The sequence below is a fragment of the Orcinus orca genome, chromosome 5 (genome assembly GCF_937001465.1).
Source record: "Orcinus orca chromosome 5, mOrcOrc1.1, whole genome shotgun sequence".
Lineage (NCBI taxonomy): Eukaryota > Metazoa > Chordata > Mammalia > Artiodactyla > Delphinidae > Orcinus > Orcinus orca.
Window position 1 is genome coordinate 90,592,706 of NC_064563.1, and position 23,836 is coordinate 90,616,541.

The window sequence follows — 23,836 nt, forward strand, 5'->3', positions numbered from 1 at the left end:
TTAATGCAAATTAAACCCAAAAGTAAATACAAATACACAACCATCAGAATACTTAAAATTAAAATAAAAACAAAAATACTGGCAATACCAAGTGTCGGCAACTGGAACATTAGAGTGGGAATATAAACTGATGCAATCACTTTGGAAAATTATTTGGCAGAATCTACTAAATTTGGACATATACATATCTTAAGACCCAGAAATTAGATTATATAACCATATATACAACAGAAATGAGTACATATGTACAGCAAACAAGTATTCACTGCAGCATTTCAAAAGTCCAAAACTGGAACAGCCCAAATGTCAATCAACAACAGATAAATAAAGCTGTGGTATATTCATAAAATATAATACTACACAACAGTGAAAATGAAATGAATGAATGTTTACTCCTTGCAACATTATAGATGAATCTCAGAAACATAATGTTGAGCAGATGAAACCAGACACAACTAAGTACATACTCGTTGATTTCATGCAGATAAAGTTCAAAACCAGACAAAGCTAAACTATGGTAATAGAAAAAGAGTGATTAATTTGGGGTAGAAGTAATGACTAGAAGAGAACATAAGGGAGGATTCTAGGGTTCAATAAATGTTTTATTTTTTAATCTGGGTGCTGGTTACGCAGATATTTTCATGTGGTAAATGTTCTTTGATGGACATTATGATTTGTGCACTTTTTGCATATGTGCTATACTTCGGTAAAAGATTTATTTATTTTTCTTAGTTTCTGCTTTATAACAAAGTGAATCAGCTATACATATACATATATCCCCATATCTCCTCCCTCTTGCATCTCCCTCCCATCCTCCCTATCCCACCTCTCTAGGTGGTCTCAAAGCACCGAGCTGATCTCCCTGTGCTATGCGGCTGCTTCCCACTAGCTATCTATTTTACATTTGGTAGCTGGGACGAAGTGAGAGAGTGGCATGGACATATAAGATTTACTTTTAAAAGTAATCTGTGACTTCAGAATAATGATAACATAGAAAAATGCTATAACGGGAGAGGTTGAAGGTTTCCATGGAAGAACAAAAATCTCAGAAGAGCAAGAAAAGGAAATAGTATAAAACCATAATTGTTTTAAACATTCTGTGAACACCAATTTTGTTCATCTCCTTTCTCAACTTTTGTGGTTTTAGTTAATAATGGCCAGAAAAAGAGAGATACTTGATCTTCAACCTATGTACAAACCTCCTACTGTTGACAAAGCACTCTATCATATTCCATGGCTAGATAAAGACCAAGACCATATAAGCTTTATTCAGGTAATATTTGTATTTGCTAGTAATACTATCTCTAACGTATCAGCCAATGATATTTTAAAAGGTAAAGATTTAACCATGATACTCTTCAGTTTTAAATTACCTAAATGTCATTGATTACCTGTAGGATAAAATCAAAATCTCTTTGAATGACATGCAAAGTTCTCCCACAATCTGCCTCCTGCCTACCTCTCCATCTTTACTTTCTGTTACCCATGTGTCATATACCCCATACTCTATTTATACTGAACCACTCATGGTACCCCAAGAACTTTATACTGTTCTTTAAGTCCATTCCTCTGTGAGTGCTATTTACTTATCTTGAAATGCTCTTTGCTTTCATTTTTTCCCCCAAAACCTCCTCTGCTTATTGCTTCTCTGGAAACACCCCCACCACAGGTACTCTGAAAAGCAGGCTTTAGAGTCAAATACCCCACCAGTAGAAGAACATCCTATGGTCCATCCAGAGTTTGGAAGACCAAAGGAATCACCACTGTTACTGTATATCTTTATTATAGCATCATTACATTATATTACAATTATTATCTTTACATCTCTCTCCCCTACTATAATTTTTACCTCATCCAGCTTTTGAATACTCAACTCCTACCATGTAGCATCTCACATAGCGGGTATTCAGTAAGTGTTTGTGGGATGAACAAATAAAGAGATTTAACCTGTTCTATTAACATCTTTTTCTATATCAAATAAGTAACAAAAGACAAATTATATTTTTTTCACCTGCTTAAAATATTTTGAATGAATGAATTTTTTTATTACTTCATCAGCTGTTTAGAGCACGAGTATGTATAAGACACATATGTGCCATTAGCTTCTATCTGTCCTATCTTTCATCCAAATGAAATATTTTCATCCTTCTACTACATTCTTATTCCTAGATTAGATTGTTTTTTAATCTACGTATGAACACCCCATCTGAAATTACATATACCTGTGAATATCCACCTTCTTCTGTTAGCCATAATTCCTATTTTCTCTTACAAATTTATTACTAACACAAAATTTCAGATATTTTAAAGTAACATTTACTTTAAAAATGTACAACTTTTTAAAAAATGTAAACTCCAATCACCACTACAATATTATTTATGGCTTATGTATTTGGTGATATTTTTTAGGAAAGATCCAGAGTTGTAACATTTGATTGTGGAAATGATATATTTGAAGAAGGTGATGAGCCCCAAGGAATTTATGTAATTATTTCAGGCATGGTAAAGGTAAGGCAGAGACATTTATAAATGCCCTTGTGAGCACTAGTTAAAAAGTTACATAATACAGAATAAATACCTTTCAATGCTAAGAACTCCATTATTCCTTTTTTTGGACAGCAGCTGTTATCCAAACAACAATTTTCTTCCTCAGACACAATGATAATACCAGCCATCACCTTTAAGTCATACGTTGCTATTGATAACAAGAAACCTCAAAGGATCAGCATTAAGATGGAAAATTATAATATACATTGTTATTTATCTTATGTTTGAGTTGGGCTTTTAGCCATTCTAAGACAGGTATAGGTTGAGTGAGTAGGTGGGATCAGAAAGATCAGAGTATTTAAGATGCTTTTTTTCCAAGTCATTGCTAATTTAATAAATTCACTTTAAAAGTTATGAGTAATACGTGTTCTCAAACAATATATAAATATTAAAACTGTTAAAACCAAAGGGGGAAAAAGCCATAAATTAAATAGTTTTGGTAAATTAACTGGCCTATGTATTTTTTTTCTTTCTTTGTTCCTGAACAGCTTCAAAGATCAAAGCCAGGTTTGGGAATTGACCAAATAATCTGGGAGTCAGAGGAGAAAGATTACCAAATAACTTACACAGACTTTGTGATCAGTGGGGCAATAATAGGAGAGCTAAACTGCTTGACTAATGAACCTATGAAATATTCTGCCACCTGCAAAACTGTAGTGGAGGTCAGAAAACATCACCTAATGTCTTACTGTTGTACTTTGTTAAATATCTAGTACAAAATTTAAGGTTATTTTTGTACTTGTATATGTTTACAGTCTAGCGACAATTTTTTAAAAAATAAGGATGATAAAGAAATAAAACTTGTTATAAAATTTTATGAACACACTATAATGTCCTAACAAAATGGTTTGTAAAAGTTAACCTACCATATTGAAACAAGGATTTAACCAGAAAAACTGGTTATATGAGATCTCTCATGGGAAAATTAGATGGGATATGTTAACTATCAATACCATAATTTGGAGGGTAAGGAAGGGAACAAGTCAAAGAGCTGGGGTTTATTACTAGAAAAGTTGAGCAAAGTGGACGGAAGTTTCCTGACACACAATTGAGGACAAAATCCTCAAAGCAGCAGAGACTTCCACTGGCCTAATGTGAACTCAGAAAAAATAATGACTGTAAATAATTGAACCTCCAAAATATATAAAAACCCATAAGTCGATAATGACACCTATTTTTTTATTCCATAAATGTTGCTAGGATATCAATTTATGTCTCTGAAAATGGATTGCTTCTTTTTTTTTAAAGGACCGTGTTTTATTTATTATTTTTTTACTATATATATATATATATATATATATATTTTTTTTTTTTGGCCATGCTACACAGCTTGCGGGATATTAGTTCCCCAACCAAGGGTCAAACCCGGACCCCTGGCAGTGGAAGCCCAGAGTCCTAACCACTGGACCACCAGGGAATTCTGGATTGCTTCTTTTAAAAAAGAAAAAATTAAACATTTATCTTGCCTTTCCTCTATGAACTCTTTCAAGGAAGCTAAAAAGAAAAAAAAAATGATGAAAAATTCTTCTGTGTAGAAGAATTCCAGCTAACAAATATAGAATGACAGAATTAGAATATCTCCATTTTGCCATCCCTAATGAAGTAATAAAACCTCTGTCAGAATGTCTATCATCAAAAAGTCTACAAATAACAATGGGACTTCCCTGCCAGTCCAGTGTTTAAGACTCTGTGCTTCCACCGTAGGGGCCCCAGGTTTGATCCCTGGTTGGGGAACTAAGATCCCACATACTGCAAGGTGTGGTCAAAAAGTGAAAAAAAAAAAAGTCTGCAAATAACAAATGTTGGTGAGGATGTGGATAAAGGGATGCCTAGTACACTGTTTGTGGGAATGTAAATTTGTGCCACTATGGAAAACAGTATGGAGGTTCCTAAAAACTAAAAATAGAGCTACCATATAATCCAGGAATTCTGCTCTTGGATAGGTATATGAAGAAAATGAAAACATTAATTCGAAAAGATACATGTACCCCAGTGTTCACAGCAGTATTATTTATAACAGCCAAAACATGGAAGCAACCTAAGTGGTAATATATATATATATTATATACATATATATGGTAATATTACTAAGCCATAAAAAAAGAATGAAATTCTGCCATTTGCAACAACATGGTTGGACCTGGAGGGTATTACGTTTACTGAAATAAGTCAGAGAAAGACAAATGCTATAAGTTATCACTTATATGTGGAACCTAAAAAAAGAAAACAAACAAATTAATATGACAAAACAGAAATGGACTCACAGATACAGGAAACAAATTAGTGGTTACCAATAGGGAGAGGGAAGGGGTTGGGACAAAATAAGGGTAGAGGATTAAGAGGTACAAACTACTATGTATAAAATAAATAAGCTACAAAAATATATTGCACAGTACAGGGAATAGAGTCAATACTTTGTAATAACTTTAAATGGAGTATAATCTATAATAATATTGGATCACTATGTTGTACACCTGAAACTAGTATAATATTGTAGATCAACTATGCTTCAATTTTAAAAATTGGGCAAAGGATTTGAACAGATACTTCACAAAAGAATATACAAATTGCCCATAAACACATGAAGAAAATAATCAATATCATTAGCTCTCAGAGAAATGCAAATTAAAATCATGATAAGTTATCACTACACACCTACTACATTGGCTAAAAATAAAAAAACTGAACAGTGTATTAGCAAGGATGTGAAGCAACTGAAATTCTCATACATGGCTAGTTAAAGGGTAAAATGTTACAACTTCATCTGAAAACAGTTTGGCAGTTTCTCATAAGGTTAAATACACACTTACCCTATTACCCAGCAACCGCACTCATAGATACTTACTAAGAGAAATTAAAACCAACATACACAATGTCTTCTGTATTCATAGCAGCTTATTCCTAATAGCCAATAGTCTGTTCATTGTTAGTATCCGCATTTTATTATTGACCAAAGCACTCGCTCCCCTCAAATAATGTGTTTTTAGAAATACTTATGTCTTTAGAAAAGGTTAAATGATCTTTGATACTTGGTTTTCTATTTTTTTCAGAATCTGTAAGAATAATAAAGAACCTCTCATTGGATCATGTAGTCTTTTAGTGCTTAGTGTATGACAAGATTGCACAAATATTTACTAAATAGATACATTTTATTAGGTTTCCAGGAAATAACATGAATCTATATAATTGAAATTATTAGCTTTAATGTTACATATATAAATGGGAAAACCTCATTTCATTAAATCATGGGTGCACAGGATGAAATGTTAAACTGATATCCTCTGGGACTTCCCTGGCAGTCAGGTGGTTAAGACTTCGTCTCCCAATGCAGGGAGTGTGGGTTCCATCCCAGGTTGGGAAACTAAGATCCCACATGCCTCGTGGCCAAAAACCCAAAACATAAAACAAGTAATATTGGAACAAATTCAACAAAAGACTTAAAAAAAATTGATATCCTCTTCTTTCCAGGCATACTTTATTCCCAAACATCACTTGTATGAAGCTTTTGAACAATTCTGTCCTCACATTGAATATAAAATGTGGCTAAAACTTGGACTTTCTATTACTGCCAAAAAAATCAGGGAACATTTATCTTATGAGGTAAGAGGTGTTTATATAAAATTGTATTTCTCTCTGAGTGAAATAGCCCTAAAGTTTTGTTAGAAATTAACTATTTAGGAATTTATATTAAACTTTATAAACAATAGACTATGAAATTGTGTTTTTCTTATAGGATTGGAATTACAAGATGCAGTTAAAACTCTGTAACGTTTATGTAAAAAATATACCAAAGAACACCAAAACTGATATCTATGGTGAAACTGTAATTTATGTCATCCTCATTCATGGAGCTGTGGAAGATTGTCAGTTACGAAAAGCTTATAAGGCTCCTTTCTTAATTCCTATAACATGCCATCAGGTAAAGAAATATTGATTCAAATCTTCAGGTCAATATGCCATTTGTCCAATGTGTTAATGTTAGAAAAATTGTCACTTTTCCAACTTCCCATTCTCTCCCTTTCCCCCCTTCCCATTCTCTCCCTTTCCCCCACCACCTCCATACACACACACACACACACACACACACACACACACACACACACACACACACCACACCAAATTAATTGATTGCTTTTGTACTGGGTAGCCCAAACACCAAGCTATTCCTATTCACTGTCAATGAATTGGGCCAAGCTATACATTTTGACCACAGTTAGATTTTGGTGCAACTGTAAATAGCAAAAGAGGACCTATTAAGTTCATGTACATATTGCAGAAGGACTACTCTCTCTGGACTGTAACAGCAGTGCTCTAAAAATGTTCTGTCAGTCCCATGCTGAAGTGAGTACCAGTGGTATTTCCCCAGATACTTTCAAAGTGAACGTAGAAATGAAGGACTTCTCATATTTAAGCTGTTGGGTTACCCTTCCAATTAAAATGAGAAGCTGTGCCATGAGAAGAAAGAAAGAAGTAAGACTGTATTATGTGTGTGTCTGTGTGTGTGTAGAGTAAGAGAGGCACATGTCAGGAGGAATCAGAGGACACATAAAATACAGCTAAAGAAAGTAACTTGAAAGAGGGACCTAGAGTCAATTAAATCAGGTACTTTTTAAAAGCAACTATGACAGAAACAGTGCTAGATGCTAAAATGGTCAAGATGAATGAGACTTTAAGCTTGCCCTCAAGAGATCTCTCAACCAAGCGAAAAGAAACATATATAAATAGATTAATAAACATTTACAGCTATGGTAGAAGTGCTTAAAAGGTAGATTTGGGACACAAGGAAAAAACTGAGGTGGGAATAAGAGGAATTCTAAGCTGAGAAACAGTCACAAGAAAATTTTCTACGTGGATGCCACTAGCATCAATTTGATGCCAAGTGAGAGGAAGTAAAACATTATTCTTAACTATGGTGCTCCCCAACTCTATTCTTGAATACATAACAATAGAGCTTAGTTGGGGGGTGCTGGTTGGGAATTTAGATGACCAAGTAAGAGATTCTCAAGGCAGCCCAAACCTGTCCAACTCTGTCTACTCTCCTAGGCATAAAACTCTGCTCACTGTGGATTTGGGCACCAATGTTATTCAAAGCATATTGAAGACAGTCACAAGGTTGGAAGATTTCTTGAAATCCATTGATTTTCAAACTTTCTTCCTGCCACATAGAAAAACTTTCTGGGTGATATTTTAAAGGGTCATTGATGATTAACTCGATTATTTTTCTCATTTGTAATAAAAATGAGCAAAATAATTAAAAATCAGTGAAAGTATGTAGAATATTGACTCTCACAAAACTAACATATCCAGGTATTTAAAGATATCTAATATCTATTGCTACTGTCAATTTTCAGGCCCAGATATTTAGAGAGGGTCTGAGATAGTAGCCTAACAGAAACATTCAACTGTATGATATAGCTTGTAATCTGTCAACTTTCAGATACAAGGCACTGAAGATTTCACAAAGGTAACAATTGTTCGAACTGCGATTGATTCAAAAAAATTCAGGTGGAACACTAGAAAGTATATAACTTCACGTAAACGTGCTCATCCTGTAGCATCAGGTATGTTAGATTTCTTTGAGCAATTGGGAACTTACTTTCCTTTTGTAAAATACTCCTATATGTATTTGGAAACTTGTATGCATTCTACCTAGAGTACTGAGGAATCCTTTTAACTGCCATATTTGATATCCAATGTGTGAATTAAAACCGAGAACATCTAAGTTATTAGAAATTTTAATATTTAATCTATAAAAACAAACACATATAATAGTATTATATATTATACACATTATTTGTGTATAAAAGTAATTAATGAGGGAATTCCTAATTCATCCCAAAAGTTAAAATATTTTATATAGCAGTAATAGTGAAAATATTGTTGCACTGTCTGAACAACAGAGATATAAATCATGTGACTAAATGAATAACTTTATTATTTTTAAAAAATTTTTTTAATTTTTTTATACAACAGGTTCTTATTAGTCATCCGTTTTATACACATCAGTGTATACATGTCCATCCCAATCGCCCAATTCATCACACCACCCCCCCAACCCCACACAGCTTTCCCCCCTTGGTGTCCATACGTTTATTCTCTACATCTGTGTGTCTATTTCTGCCCTGCAAACTGGTTCATCTGTACCATTTTTCTAGGTTCCACATATATGCGTTAATATACGATATTTGTTTTTCTCTTTCTGACTTACTTCAGTCTGTATGACAGTCTCTAGATCCATCCATGTCTCCACAAATGACCCAATTTCGTTCCTTTTTATGGCTGAGTAATATTCCGTTGTATATATGTACCACATCTTCTTTATCAATTCAGCTGTCGATGGGCATTTAGGTTGCTTCCATGACCTGGCTATTGTAAATAGTGCTGAAATGAACATTGGGCTGCAGACGTCTTTTTGAATCATGGTTTTCTCTGGGTATATGCCCAGTAGTGAGGTTGATGGATCATATGGTAATTCTATTTTTAGCTTTTTAAGGAAACTCCATACTGTTCTGCATAGTGGCTGTATCAATTTACATTCCCACCAACATTACAAGAGAGTTCCCTTTTCTCCATACTCTCTCCAGCATTTGTTGTTTGTAGATTTTCTGATGATGCCCATTCTAACTGGTGTGAGGCGACACCTCATTGTAGTTTTGATTTGCATTTCTCTAATGATTGGTGATGTTGAGCAGCTTTTCATGTGCTTCTTGGTCATCTGTATGTCTTCTTTGGAGAAATGTCTATTTAGGTCTTCTGCCCATTTTTGGATTGGGTTGTTTGTTTTTTTAATATTGAGCTGCATGAGCTGTTTATATATTTTGGAGATTGATCCTTTGTCCATTGATTCATTTGCAAATATTTTCTTCCATCATGAGGGTTGTCTTTTGGTCTTGTTTGTAGTTTCCTTTGTTGTGCAAAAGCTTTTAAGTTTCATTAGGTCCCATTTGTTTATTTTTGTTTTTATTTCCATTACTCTAGGAGGTGGATCAAAAAAGATCTTGCTGTGATTTATGTCAAAGAGTGTTCTTCCTATGTTTTCCTCTAAGAGTTTTATAGTGTCTGGTCCTACATTTAGGTCTCTAATCCATTTTGAGTTTATTTTGTATATGGTGTTAGGGAGTGTTCTCAGTTCATTCTTTTACATGTAGCTGTCTAGTTTTCCCATCACCACTTACTGAAGAGACTGTCTTTTCTCTATTGTATATCCTTGCCTCCTTTGTCATAGATTAGTTAACCATAGGTGCGTGGGTTTATCTCTGAGCTTTCTATCTTGTTCCATAGATCTATATTTCTGTTTTCATGCCAGTACCATATTGTCTTGATTACTGCAGCTTTCTAGTATAGTCTGAAGTCAGGGAGTCTGATTCCTCCAGCTACATTTTTGTTCCTCAAGACGGCTTTGGCTATTCGGGGTCTTTTGTGTCTCCATACAAATTTTAAGATTTTTTGTTCTAGTTCTATAAAAAATGCCATTGGTAATTTGATAGGGATTGCATTGAATCTGTAAATTGCTTTGGGTAGTATAGTCATCTTCCCAATATTGATTGTTCCAATCCAAGAACACGGTATATCTCTCCATCTGTTGGTATCATCTTTAATTTCTTTCATCAGTGTCTTATACCTTTCTGCATACAGGTCTTTTGTCTCCCTATGCAGGTTTACTCCTAAGTATTTTATTCTTTTTGTTGCAGTGGTAAATGGGAGTGTTTCCTTAATTTCTCTTTCAAATTTTCATCATTAGTGTATAGGAATGGAAGAGATTTCTGTGCATTAATTTTGTATCCTGCAACTTTACCAAATTCATTGATTAGCTCTAGTAGGTTTCTGGTGGAATCTTTAGGATTCTCTACGTATAGTGTCATATCATCTGCAAACAGTGACAGTTTTACTTCTTCTTTTCCAAGTTGTATTATTTTATTTCTTTTTCTTCTCTGATTTCCGTGGCTAAGACTTCCAAAACTATGTTGAATAATAATGGTGAGAGTGGACATCCTTGCCTTATTCCTGATCTTAGAGGAAATGCTTTCAGAATTTCGCCATTGAGAATGATGTTTGCTGTGGGTTTGTCGTATATGGCCTTTATTATGTTGAGGTAGGTTCCCTCTATGCCCACTTTCTGGAGAGTTTTTATCATAAATTGGTGTTGAATTTTGTCAAAAGCTTTTTCTGCATCTATTGAGATGATCAAATGGTTTTTATTCTTCAATTTGTTAATATGGTGTATCACATTGATTGATTTGCATATATTGAAGAATCCTTGCATCCGTGGGATAAATCCCACTTGATCATGGTGTATGATCCCTTTAATGTGTTGTTGTATTCTGTTTGCTAGTATTTTGTTGAGTATTGTTGCATCTATATTCATCAGTGATATTTGTCTGTAATTTTCTTTTTTTGTAGTATCTTTGTCTGGTTTTGGTATCAGGGTGATGGTGGCCTCATAGAATGAGTTTGGGAGTGTTTCTTCTGCTGCAATTTTTTGGAAGAGTTGAGAAGGATGGGTGTTAGCTCTTGTCTAAATGTTTGATAGAATTCACCTGTGAAGCCATCTGGTCCTGGAATTTTGTTTGTTGGAAGATTTTTTTTTTTTTTTTTTTTTGCGGTACGCGGGCCTCTCACTGTTGTGGCCTCTCCTGTTGCGGAGCACGGGCTCCGGACACGCAGGCCCAGCAGCCATGGCTCACGGGCCCACCCGCTCCGCGGCATGTGGGATCCTCCCGGACCAGAGCACGAACCCGTGTCCCCTGCATCGGCAGGCGGACTCTCAACCACTGCGCCACCAGGGAAGCCCTGTTGGAAGATTTTTAATAACAGTTTCAATTTCATTACTTGTGATTGCTGTGTTCATATTTTCTATTTCTTCCTAGTTCAGTCTTGGAAGGTTATACCTTTCTAAAAATTTGTCCATTTCTTCCAGGTTGTCCATTTTATTGGCATAGAGTTGCTTGCAGTAGTCTCTTAGGATGCTTGTATTTCTGCAATGTCTGTTGTAACTTCTCCTTTCTAATTTTATTGATTTGAGTCCTCTCCCTCTTTTTCTTGATGAGTCGGGCTAATGGTTTACAAATTTTGTTTATCTTCTCAAAGAACCAGCTTTTAGTTTTATTGATCTTTGCTGTTGTTTTCTTTGTTTCTATTTCATTGATTTCTGCTCTGATCTTTATGATTTCTCTCCTTCTGCTAACATTGGGTTTTGTTTGTTCTTCTTTCTCTAGTTCCTTAGGTGTCAGTTTAGACTGTTTATTTGAGATTTTTCTTGTTTCTTCAGGTAGGCTTGTATAGCTATAAACTTCCCTCTTAGAACTGCTTTTGCTGCATCCCATAGGTTTTGGATCATTGTGTTTTCTTTGTCATTTGTCTCTAGGTATTTTTTGGTTTCCTCTTTGATGTCTTCAGTGATCTCTTGGTTATTTAGTAACATATTGTTTAGCCTCATTTAATCATGTGTTTCTGTTTTTTACATTTCTTTCCCTGTAATTGATATCTAGTCTTATAGAGTTGTGGTCATAAAAGACACTCGATACGATTTCAATTTTCTTAAATTTACCAAGGCTTGATTTGTTACCTAAGATATGATCTATCCTGGAGAAGATTCCATGAGCACTTGAGAAGAAAGTGTAATCTGCTGTTTTTCGATGGAATGCTCTATAAATATCGATTAAATCTATCTGGTCTATTGTGTGATGTAAAGCTTGTGTTTCCTTATTAATTTTCTGTTTGGATGACCTGTCCATTGGTGTAAGTGAGGTGTTAAAGTCCCCCACTATTATTGTGTTACTGTCAATTTCCTCTTTTGTAGCTGTTAACAGTTGCCTTATGTACTGAGGTGCTCCTATGTTAGGTGCATATATATTTATAATTGCTATATCTTCTTCTTGGATTGATCCCTTGATCATTATGTAGTGTCCTTCATTGTCTCTTGTAACATTCTTTATTTTAAAATCTATTTTATCTGATATGTGTATTGCTACTCCAGCTTTCTTTTGATTTCCATATGCATGGAATATCTTTTTCCATCCCCTCACTTTCAGTCTGTATGTGTCCCTAGGTCTGAAGTGTGTCTCTTGTAGAGAGCATATAGATGGGTCTTGGTTTTGTATCCATTCAGGAAGCCTGTGTCTTTTGGTTGGAGCATTTAATCCATTCATGTTTAGGGTAATTATCAACATGTATGTTCCTATGACCATTTTGTTAATTGTTTGGGGTTTGTTTTGTGGGTCCTTTTCTCCTCTTGTGTTTCCCACTTAGAGAAGTTCCTTTAGCATTTGTTTTAGAGCTGATTTTGTGGTGCTGAATTCACTTAGTTTTTGCTTTTCTGTAAAGCTTTTGATTTCTCCATCAAATCTGAAAGAGATCCTTGCTGGGTATAGTGATCTTGGTTGTAGGTTCTTCCCTTTCATCACTTTAAGTATATCATGCCACTCCCTTCTGGCTTGTAGAGTTTCTGCTGAGAAATCAGCTGTTAACCTTATTGGAGTTACCTTGTATGTTATTTGTCATTTTTCTCTTGTTGCTTTCAATAACTTTTCTTTGTCTTTGATTTTTTCCTATTTGATTACTATGTGTCTTGGCGTGTTTCTCCTTGGGTTTATCTTATATGGGACTCACTGCACTTCCTAGACTTGGGTGGCTATTTCCTTTCCCATGTTAGGGAAGTTTTCGACTATAATCTCTTCAAATATTTTTTTGGGTCCTTTCTCTGTCTCTTCTCCTTCTGGGACCCCTATAATGTGAATGTTGTTGCATTTAATGTTGTATCAGAGGTCTCTTAAGCTGTATTCATTTCTTTCCATTCTTTTTTCTTTATCCTGTTCCACGACAGTGAATTCCACCATTCTGTCTTCCAGGTCACTTATCCGTTCTTCTGCCTCAGTTATTCTGCTATTGATTCCTTTTAGTGTAGTTTTCATTTCATTTATTTCATTGTTCTTCTCTGTTTGTTTGTTCTTTAATTCTTCTAACTCTTTGTTAAACATTTCTTGGATCTTCTTGATGTTTGCCTCCATTCTTTTTCAGAGGTCCTGGATCATCTTCACTATGATTATTCTGAATTCTTTTTCTGGAAGGTTGCCTATCTCTACTTCATTTAGTTGTTTTTCTGGGGTTTTCTCTTGTTCCTTCATCTGGTACATAGCTCTCTGCCTTTTCATCTTGTGTATCTTTCTGTGAATGTGGTTTTTGTTTTGCAGGCTGCAGGATTGTAGTTCTTTTAGGGCATGAGCCTATCTAAGAGGCTTGTGCAAGTTTCCTGATGGGAGGGACTGGTGGTGGATAGAGCTGACTGTTGCTCTGGTGGGCAGAGCTCAGTAAAACTTTAATCCACTTGTCTGCTGATGGGTGGGGCTGGGTTCTCTCCCTGTTGGTTGTTTGGCCTGAGGCAACCCAACACTGAAGCCTACCTGGGGTCTTTGGTGGTGCTAATGGCGGACTCTGGGAGGGCTCACACCAAGGAGTACTTCCCAGAGCTTCTGCTGCCAGTGTCCTTGTCCCCACGTGAAACGAAGCCACCTCCCACCTCTGCAGGAGACCCTCCAACACTAGCAGGTAGGTCTGGTTCAGTCTCCTCTAAGGTTACTGCTCCTTCCCCTGGGTCCCGATGTGCACACTACTTTGTGTGTGCCCTCCAAGTGTGGAGTTTCTGTTTCCCCTAGTCATGATGAAGTCCTGCAATGAAATTCCACTAGCCTTCAAAGTGTGATTCTGTAGGAATTCCTCCTCCTGTTGCCGGACCCCAAGGTTGGAAAGCTTGACATGGGGCTCAAAACCTTCACTCCAGTGGGTGAACTTCTGTGGTATAAGTGTTCTCCAGTCTGTGAGTCACCCACCCAGCAGTTATGGGATTTGATTTTACTGTGATTGTGCCCCTCCTACCCTCTCATTGTGGCTTCTCCTTTGTCTTTGGATGTGGGGGTATCTTTTTTGGTGAGTTCCAATGTCTTCCTATCGATGATTTTCCAGCAGCTAGTTGTGATTCTGGTGTTCTCGCAAGAGGGAGTGAGAGCACGCCCTTCTACTCTGTCATCTTGGTTCAGGGACCCAATAAATAACCTTAATATAAAGCCTATTCATACAAATTTTGCATGAATAAAGTTGAATCAGAACATAAATGATTATTTAATAAATACTATTAAGTCATTGATTCAAATTTAGAAAATGAGTTTGAGGTAGATTTAAAAATTAACTGGTAAATAATTAAATTATTGAATAAATAGTAATATAATTTAATATTTATCATTTCACTGAAAGAGACATAGTTCTAAATTTAGAAATATAGAAATTAATTTTAAAATTCTGTGTCAATAAAAATATTACCAATCAAGAGGTCAGCAAAGGATAATTCATGGAAGAAAAGTTACGTTGAAAACAAAATGTAAAAAAGTTCAACACTACTAACATTTATAGAAACAGAAATTAAATATTGCTCTGTTTAATTAGTGAGATTTTTAAAGAATTATAATGCCTAATGCTCAAAAAAAATGTTGTGAATCTGATATACATTCTTACCTTGATACCAGCACTAATTGATGAAATAAATTTATCACAAGATTCCAAAAGCCGTAAAGGTTTTTATATCCTTTGCCTAAATAATATAATTTTTATATATGTCAATTATACCTCAATAAAAAATTAATTAATAATATAATTTCTAGACATTTATTGTAAAGAAATAAATCAAAAAATGTGATAAGGGTAATTGAGCATCATTTATAAAAATAAAAAGTAGAAGTTATCAAAATGGCTAATGATAAATGAATGGTTAATTAAATTAACACATTAGTCAACATGATTAAATGCTAAATAATCATTAACCAATTAATTTCCCATGTAGTAACTTGGAAAAGACCAATGATACATGTCAAGTAAAAATACCAATGATACAACATTGTGTTGCTAACATTAAACAAATTTTATCTTTATTATGTTACAATTATATACCTTTGAATCCATGTGGACACACAATACTGTCATCACATGAGTCTCCTCTCATCTTTAGATTAAGCAGAAATGGGACATGGTATTGAAACCTTCACCATCTTCTCTTTTTTCAGCCATCTCCCCTCCCCACTCTCTAAAACGTAGCCATACCAAACAGCTAATGGTTCACATAATCTGGGAGACCTCATGTTTTCTCATTCCTGAACCTTTGCACATTCCTTCTTTTCCTTCTGCCTGGAACTTCTAAACATGCCTCTCCCCACATCTCCCCATTCCACGGAGCTAACTTCTTATTCTTCAAATCTCAGCATCACTGATACATTCCAAATTCACAACACTTCACTCTCCTGTGTGCTCCCATAGCCCGCTATGCACACAATCCTATTTTCCCATTTTGTATTTTTTTTTGCTGACCCATCTGCTCCAAGAGGGCACGGATCATAACTCGTTTGTTTTCTTATGTATCCCCATTGCTTACCAATGGGCCTGGCATGCTCAATAGATATTAATATAAAAGTATTTTGGGGATGGTGGGACAATAGATGATTTTGTCTCTCTACTTTCCAAACCTTCTGCACAATTGTTACACAATCTTTATAATAGAGGACTTTTAATCCCTTTTTTGAAAAGTGACCCCACTTGCTACCAGTCAAAATTACCACCAATTTCAGATCACATGTCCTGGGTGTAACTGACTTGAACATGGTTGACTTTGAGAGTCGTACTATTTGATACAGTCCTTTGTTTCAGTGCTCGAACTAACACAGTCTTTTTTGAAGCAGCTGCAAGCAGAACAAATGAAGAACACCCTCAAGAAGAGACAAGTACTCAGGTAAACTGAGAAATAGAGTGAAAGTACAGTCAGCCCTCCATATCCTAGAACACGGAACCCATGGATAGTGGGCGCATACTGTACTATGCCACTTTATATAAGAGACTTAAGCATCCATGGATTTTGGTACTTGTGGGAAGAGGGAATGTGGTCCTGGGACCAATCCCCTGCCAATACCTAGGGACGACTCTACCTCACTAGATCTACACCAGCCTACCTGTAGACTGGATTTTAGGGAGTTCCAGGTAGGGTAGAGAGTTTATTTATTTATTTAATAAATTTTATTTTTTAAAATTGAGGCATATTTTTAAAATTTATTTATTTTATTTTTGGCTGTGTTGGGTCTTCATTGCTGCACGTGGGCTTTTGTCTGGTTGCAGCAAGCGGAGGCTACTCTTCGTTGTGGTGTGCAGGCTTCTCATTGTGGTGGCTTCTCTTGTTGGGAGCACAGGCTTTAGGCACACAGGCTCAGTAGTTGTGGCACACAGGCTCAGTAGTTATGGCACATGGGCTCTACAGTGCAGGCTCAGTAGTTGTGGCACACGAGCTTATTTGTTCCGCGGCATGTGGGAGCTTCCCAGACCAGGGCTCAAACCCATGTCTCCTGCATTGGCAGGCAGATTCTTAACCACTGCGCCACCAGGAAAGCCCAATTGAGGCATATTTGACATATTAGTTTCGGGGAGAATTTATTTTTAATTCTTGTCTTTTCCAAGCTGGTTGTATTTTTCCAGGAGATGTTGATTTATCATGCCCAGAATCTGAGAAATATCTACTACAAATACATCAGAAAATTGTATATTTGATTGTTAAAAATGTTTTACATCAGTTAAGTCTATTTGCTGTATTAGCAGTAGGCATCAAACTCAAAACACATGCTCCCTTTCCCCCGAAACTCTCCTCATGAGTGTATGTTGAATGAAAGTTGATTATAGGTTCCATGGGGGACGTTGAAGGTGTTTTTCTCATGTCCGTCTTAAACTCAAATGTGTCCAAGTTCTCAGATCTTCAAGAGGCCAATACTCTTCTTTAACACAAATGTTCTCATTCTGCTAAAAGCAGGAAGTTCACTTTCTCCCTAAGTATTTTGGAGTCTTCCTGGGGAAGCTTTTCCTCAAACCCTCCCTGGTTGTTGCTTGTTACCTAGAACTCCTGACCCAATAGCTTTGGGGCTAAGAGTATGGGCTCTAGCATGAAATTCTCTGGTTTGTCTCCTGGTTCCATCACATATTAGCCATGTGACCTTGGACAAGTTTCTCAACCTGCCTGAGCATCACTTTTTCCCTGTCTATAAAACAGGGATAATAACAATGCTTATTTCATATAGTGCGACTACATGGGGATTAAAGAAATGGGAAGTACACTGCATAGTATTTGACATATAACAAGCAATACATACACAGAATGTCTATTATTCTTTGTTAACCCCTTCTTAACATTGTAAACTACGTCTCCAAACCTCTTTTGCTCTCCCCATATTAATTTTCTAAAAAAAAATATGGACACAGTCACCTCCTCTAATTCTCGCAAACACAGTTGCTGCTGAAGACTAGGAAATAACAAAGGGAAATTACAATTAAAAAACAAAAAAAGAGGAGTAAGACACTTAAGATAAAATATTAGATGGCTTCGTCTAGCTTACCGATTAAGCCATCTTTCTCCTTAGCCCTGGCAGGCTGACAAGCCTGTAGGATTCATCTTAATAGCATGTTTGAGGGGATGGAGGGAAGAGCCAGGGAAGCTAGTACTCTCCCGGTACACTTTGCCCCAAAATGCTGCTTTTCCTTAATTAAAGAAAAGGATTGCATGATGGTTGCTAACATAGAGGAAGTAGTGTTAAAGTGAGAGACAGTCCATTAAATGGTAGAAACATCAGCTACTGAGACATACAGAGATCAACAAAGTATGTTATGTAGTAAATTCTTTTTTCTCCCTGATGTCAGATCTTGGCTATGTTTCTGAGCCAGCTCCCTTCCTACTCCCCTCAAACCTTTGCCCTACTACTACCACCCCAGAACTGTAGCTTTACCTTTACATAATGAAAAAGGCTGACACAACATAAAGTGGCTCCTTACAAAATGTTTTGGTCCCCACACAGTGCTGTCACTGGCAGAAGTCCCAGTTCTAGGTCCCCTGATCTACAGACCAGATCTGACACCAGCTCTGCTTTATAAATCTGACCCTTATTAACAGTCTCAGACTTTGACTCCTATCTCCATTTTTAGAATCAACAGCCTACAGAATCAATTGTTAAGACCACGGAGGATAAGAACTTCTATGAGGATGCCTATAACAAGCCTAAATGAAAGTCTGGTAAGCTGCCTCAGTTTCTCCAACATGATCAGGAGCACACCTGTCCCCAGAGATGTAGAAGGAAGCCAGTTTATTTGCGTTTGTGTGATAGTATGATTATACTACCTTCCACTAGCCAGAGATGCTTCTAATGGCACTAGCTCTAAATTCTAATTTGGAAAATTAATTTTAAAATAAGATTCCTTTATCTGGATTTCTGAAAACTTTGTAGTCTCGTGGTTCCCTCTCTATATTCTGCTATTGAGTCTCACATGCAACACTGGTTGCTCCCTATTTGGCAGGTCATTTTTCAGGCAGCCATGCACTGTGGAAGATGTAAACAGGCAATAAGCTATGACTTCATGTTCAAAAGTTTATGTTCTAGTTAAGGAGACAAAACATACCACACAGAAGGCAATTAAAATAACAATACGAGATACACCATGGACAGTGTCAACTGAAGCTAAATGAATTCAAAAGAGGAAAAGTAGCTACTGAGCATAAACAAAGTCTTTGTAGAGAAATGAAGCGGACGCTCAGAATAGAAGACACAAGAGAGCAAGACTTTGGGGGAAAAATGAGTAGACCAGCCTGACTGTTGACCATTCAAAATGTGGTATCTCTGGGGAAATATGTGTTCATAAGTGCTTTATATGACTCTATGTTACATTAAGAATATCACTGGGTTAAAAATGACCTTCAGATAAATCTTATCTCCATTTAAAAAACGTTAGCTCTTGCATACCACTTCCTATGACAAAGATCATATTTAAAAATAGATTTAAAAGCTAACAATACACAATCGAAAAGGTGTTTGCAAGAATTATTTGCAACACATGGGAAAAATTTATACAAAATGATGAGGAAAACACTATGATTCCAACAGGCAAACTTATGAACAGCCAGTTCAGGGAAAAGACAATACCCAGAATATAGAGAAAATAAAAAATGCAAAACTAAACAACAATGAAGTATTAACATTTGTTTTTTTAAATGAACAATTTTTATTCAATGGTAGAATTATTGCCTTTGAAATAACTGAAAATAGAGTGATACTTGTTTTCTCATATTTAGCTGGTGGATAAGTAAAAGTAATTTGTTAACAAAAGTCATAAAAATGCTTACACACTTGGGCTCAGTGTTTTTTGAAAAAATCAGTCTGAAAATTGAAATCCTAAGAGAGTAAAAATCAATCCAAAGAGAGAAATCCAAAGTATTCAAGTAGACATATGTACAACATGTCTAGTACACTACTATTTCTAGGGGCAAAAAATTTAAAAGACCCTAAGTGTTCAACAATGAGAAAGTGTATAATTTCACTGCAGAACATCTATACACGGACTATCATAAAACCATGAAAAAGACTGGTTGAGTCGTCCAATGTAAAATATAAAAGCTGAAGGCGAAACTGTACTTATACCTTGTTTAGCATAAAACAAGGCCAGAAAAGACAAATCCAAATGATGTAATTAAGTGGAAAGGTGAGAGTAGGGATGGTCTTATTTACCTTTTTTATTTTATGCAGTTTTATTACCCTTATAACGAAAAATATGATTGTAAAACTATCAAGCATTATTCAAATATAAATTACTTTAAAGTTCTCTTTTCTTTTTTACCACCGTTTACACTCAGCAATCCATAGTGTTAGGAAATGGAGTGGTAATAGCCAGAGCTGAAACTCAGTGAGTGACTCAGAAATGACTCCAGTGAAGTTATTCCCACAATGGAAAACCCTCCTCCTGACAATGCATAAAATACCCCTGTCCGGTTCGGCAGACGCCAAGGGCTACTTGGATTCAGACTCCCAGTTTAAATCACGCTGCCACCCCTTTATGAGGATGAATGATTTGCACTTCCTTGCTCAACTTCCTTCCTTGGCCTCATCAGTAATGACCAGATGTTTCTTGTGAGAATGAAAATGACCCTCCAATACATCCTATCCCAGGTTGTGGGTCAATGTTGAAAGATTCCAAAGTTCTTTTGCCTTTGTTTTCTTTCCTTTCCGTTTTTTTAGAAATGGTTGACAAGGCTGTTTTGAAGACTGACACATGCATTAGTACTGCTGTCATGAGATGCCTCCTGTTTTTGAAATGCATTTCCCTACCTCAAGAGGGAGCAACTTCGAGTTGGATCCTGTGCAAATGTTCTTGGTGTCACAAGGAAAGAAGTTTGGACCTTGCAACTGTTCCGTTTAAAATACTTTTTTGCAAAATTTCCTTGATTTAAAATATCTATTATTTAAAATATGTAAAACACCCCAGAAATTTTAGAGTGAGTTTTAGTTTTAGAGCCAGAAAATAAGCTTATGCCGCTTCAATAATTTGCATATTACTCTTAAAGCAAAAATGGTTTGCTTCACTTTATGAAAATTAAATGCTATTAAAATGTATTTTAAATGTTGCTCTTGAACCAAGTATTGATTTTTTTCATTCATTGCACTTCACTCATCTTGGAAGCACTCAGTGAATTAAAATAGCAAAGCATGGAAATTGATTTAGACTGAACCATGTAACTCAGTCCTAAGCGAAACTGCCAGTGTCCATTTTGTTCATCATTATATTTACAATAGTGACCACAACACCCAGCACATAATTTTAAAGGATAATCTTAACAGTGAATAGATATTGTGTGCTTTCTGTATGCTGGTATATGACAAATGCTGTACAGTTATGAACTTACATAATCTTCACAACAACCACGTAAGGTAGGTACTATTATTTCCAATTTACAAATGAGTAAATTGAAAGAGTGAGTGTGAGCAATTTGCCAAAAACCTCCCAGCTAGTAAGAGGCAGAGCAGAGAGTTGAAAACAAGCCTGTGATTAGCTATTTTACCATATATACCTCCAGTATGGTAAGTCTTAAATAAGTATCTGAAGAATTTATAAAAATTTAAATATATGTCTTTAGGATCATGCTTCCACCCAGGGGTTGGGAAATGTTATTCCAAACTTTTTTCTTGCTACAACTGGTGGGAGGCACAGTTTTCAGAAGCCAAGTGTAGAGACTCCATTCACAAAATGCGCTTGTGGAGAAGACAGTTTGGTTTGTTGCTGTTGGGAAAGTCAAATCAAACTGCTATCACTTCTCTCCAAAACTAAACTCAACCAGTTCTTTTCCAGTGATAGTTACATGACAGCTCTTTTAATGTCTGAAGGGACATTATTTTTTATTACTGAGATGTAGTTGATGTACAATACTATACAAGTTACAGGTGTACAACATAGAGATTCACAATTTTTAAGGTTATACTTCATTTTTAGTTATTATAAAATATTGGATATATTCCCTGTATTGTACAATATATCCTTGTAGCAGATTTATTTTACACATAACAGTTTGTACCTCTTAATCCCCTATCCCTATATTGCCCCTCTCCCCCTCCCCACTGATAACTACTACTTTGTTCTCTCTACCTGTGAGTCTGTTTCCTTTTTGTTATAGTCACTAGTTTGTTTCAATTTTTAGATTCCAAATGTAAGTGATATGTATTTGTCTTTCTCTGTCTGACTTATTTCATTTAGCATAATATCTGAGAGATCTTATTAATGGGTACCCTTCCTCTCCTGAGTTCCGAACCAAGTGAAAATTAAGACGGAGGATTAAGGCACTTAGAACCTAAAACACACACATCCCACTCTCCCCACACCAACACACACACCTTTATTAGTGACTGAGCTGACATGGAATACATGGTTGCCTTTTGACTCCCAGATTTGGACAGATTTACCACTTTAGACATTTACCATTAAGCTTACTGCATAGCTGAGAACAGTAGAAAATAAGATTTCTAAGGGCAAGTTCACCCCCAAAAGGAATCAGGAAGAAGGGACTGGACAAAGAACATCCAGACTCTGCTTCCAAATTCATTAACCTGATAAGTCACTGCACCTCAGCAGAATGAATGAGGAGGTATGGTGACAGGCCAGGAGTGTTAAGGCAATGGAGAGTGAAGCCCTCAATCTGGAACCAGAAATCAGGAGAGGGAAGAAGTGCTCTCCACCAGTAGCCATCACTGACAGCGAGCTTAGTGTGCACCAGGCACTCTTCTGAGGGTCTTGCCCTCATTTCAGCTTGAGCCATCACTACACTTTAGGTGGTAGGTACTATCATCATCCCATTTTAAAGAGAAAGTAATGGAGCTTAAAGAATTCAGAGAATTGCTCAAAGTCACAGCTAGACATGATGACACTGGTACTCAAATCGCCCAAATACATTCAGAATAATTTACAATGCTTTTTAAGTTCTCTAGATTTTTTCTGGTGGGGGGGAGGGGGTGGAAATCTAAGCCAATGGAGAAAAGAAGGATACACTCCAAAAAATATTAGTCATTGTCAGTGTCTGACTAGGTCCGTGTGCTTGACGGTAAACATTTCCACGTGGGGAAAGAAGCCTGAACAAGGCACCGAGATATGAAATAATTGCAGCACCTTGCAAGGTGTATACCCACCCTCCTCATCAGGGTATGGTAATTGTGTGCCCAGGACTCCTCCTTCACCAGAAAGAATGTAATGCCGATTTTGGCCTGAGAAGGGTGCTTAGAGCTCATTTCCATTTGACTCCTCGGGGGAAGCCCACTTAATTGCTTACAAGGCCCAGAATATTGTCTGCTTTTAATATTTTTAGATAAGGGCTTTACTTGGTCTTTCGACCCTTGGAACTTTATTTTTAACTTAGCTTTTAACTGTTACAGTGTTTAAACCTAGTTTGTATTATTTTTTTTCCCTCCAGATACATAACTTAACCTTCTATAGTCTATGTTAGTCTTACTAATTAAAAACAGAAAACTTTGCTGATGAAGGAATATTCTTCCCAAGGGTCATTCATTCTGAAACAGTAGTCCAAGAAATGACAGGGAAGAGTGCTGTACCATCCACCTGCCTGGGTACATTGTAGGAGCCCTCTCAGTGAGCTGAACAAATTCCCATTTTGTTTCAAATAGTTCCCTTACCATTAAAAATAATCTTCTGTTTTAGTATTGCCCCCAGCAAGTCATATGCTAACATCCCTCCCACAAAGCTCACTTAGAGAGGTATTGGAGATGTGTTCCTACCTACTTTTTGAAACCAAATACTCCTTATATAAACAAACGATCCTTTTTAAAATTGCATCAAAATAAATAAATTAATTAAATACTTAGGGACAAACCTCACCAAGGAAGTGAAAGACTTATATGCTGAGAACTACAAAACATTAATAAAGGAGACTGAAGATGATTCAAAGAAATGG

At 36.2% G+C, this 23,836-nt stretch overlaps 1 protein-coding gene across 1 annotated transcript in view; it reads left to right on the forward strand.

Annotated features, from left to right (window-relative positions):
• SLC9C1 (solute carrier family 9 member C1) overlaps positions 1 to 20,905 on the forward strand; it is a 101,181-nt gene extending 80,276 nt beyond the window's left edge. The window contains exons 21-29 of the mRNA XM_049710331.1: positions 1,148 to 1,273; positions 2,410 to 2,508; positions 3,036 to 3,209; positions 6,016 to 6,147; positions 6,281 to 6,466; positions 7,985 to 8,108; positions 16,266 to 16,315; positions 18,541 to 18,628; positions 20,622 to 20,905. Of these exons, the coding sequence (XP_049566288.1) occupies positions 1,148 to 1,273; positions 2,410 to 2,508; positions 3,036 to 3,209; positions 6,016 to 6,147; positions 6,281 to 6,466; positions 7,985 to 8,108; positions 16,266 to 16,315; positions 18,541 to 18,621 (972 nt within the window). The 3' untranslated portion in view covers positions 18,622 to 18,628; positions 20,622 to 20,905. The remainder of the gene's footprint in view (positions 1 to 1,147; positions 1,274 to 2,409; positions 2,509 to 3,035; positions 3,210 to 6,015; positions 6,148 to 6,280; positions 6,467 to 7,984; positions 8,109 to 16,265; positions 16,316 to 18,540; positions 18,629 to 20,621) is intronic.
• Positions 20,906 to 23,836: the final 2,931 nt, after the last annotated feature.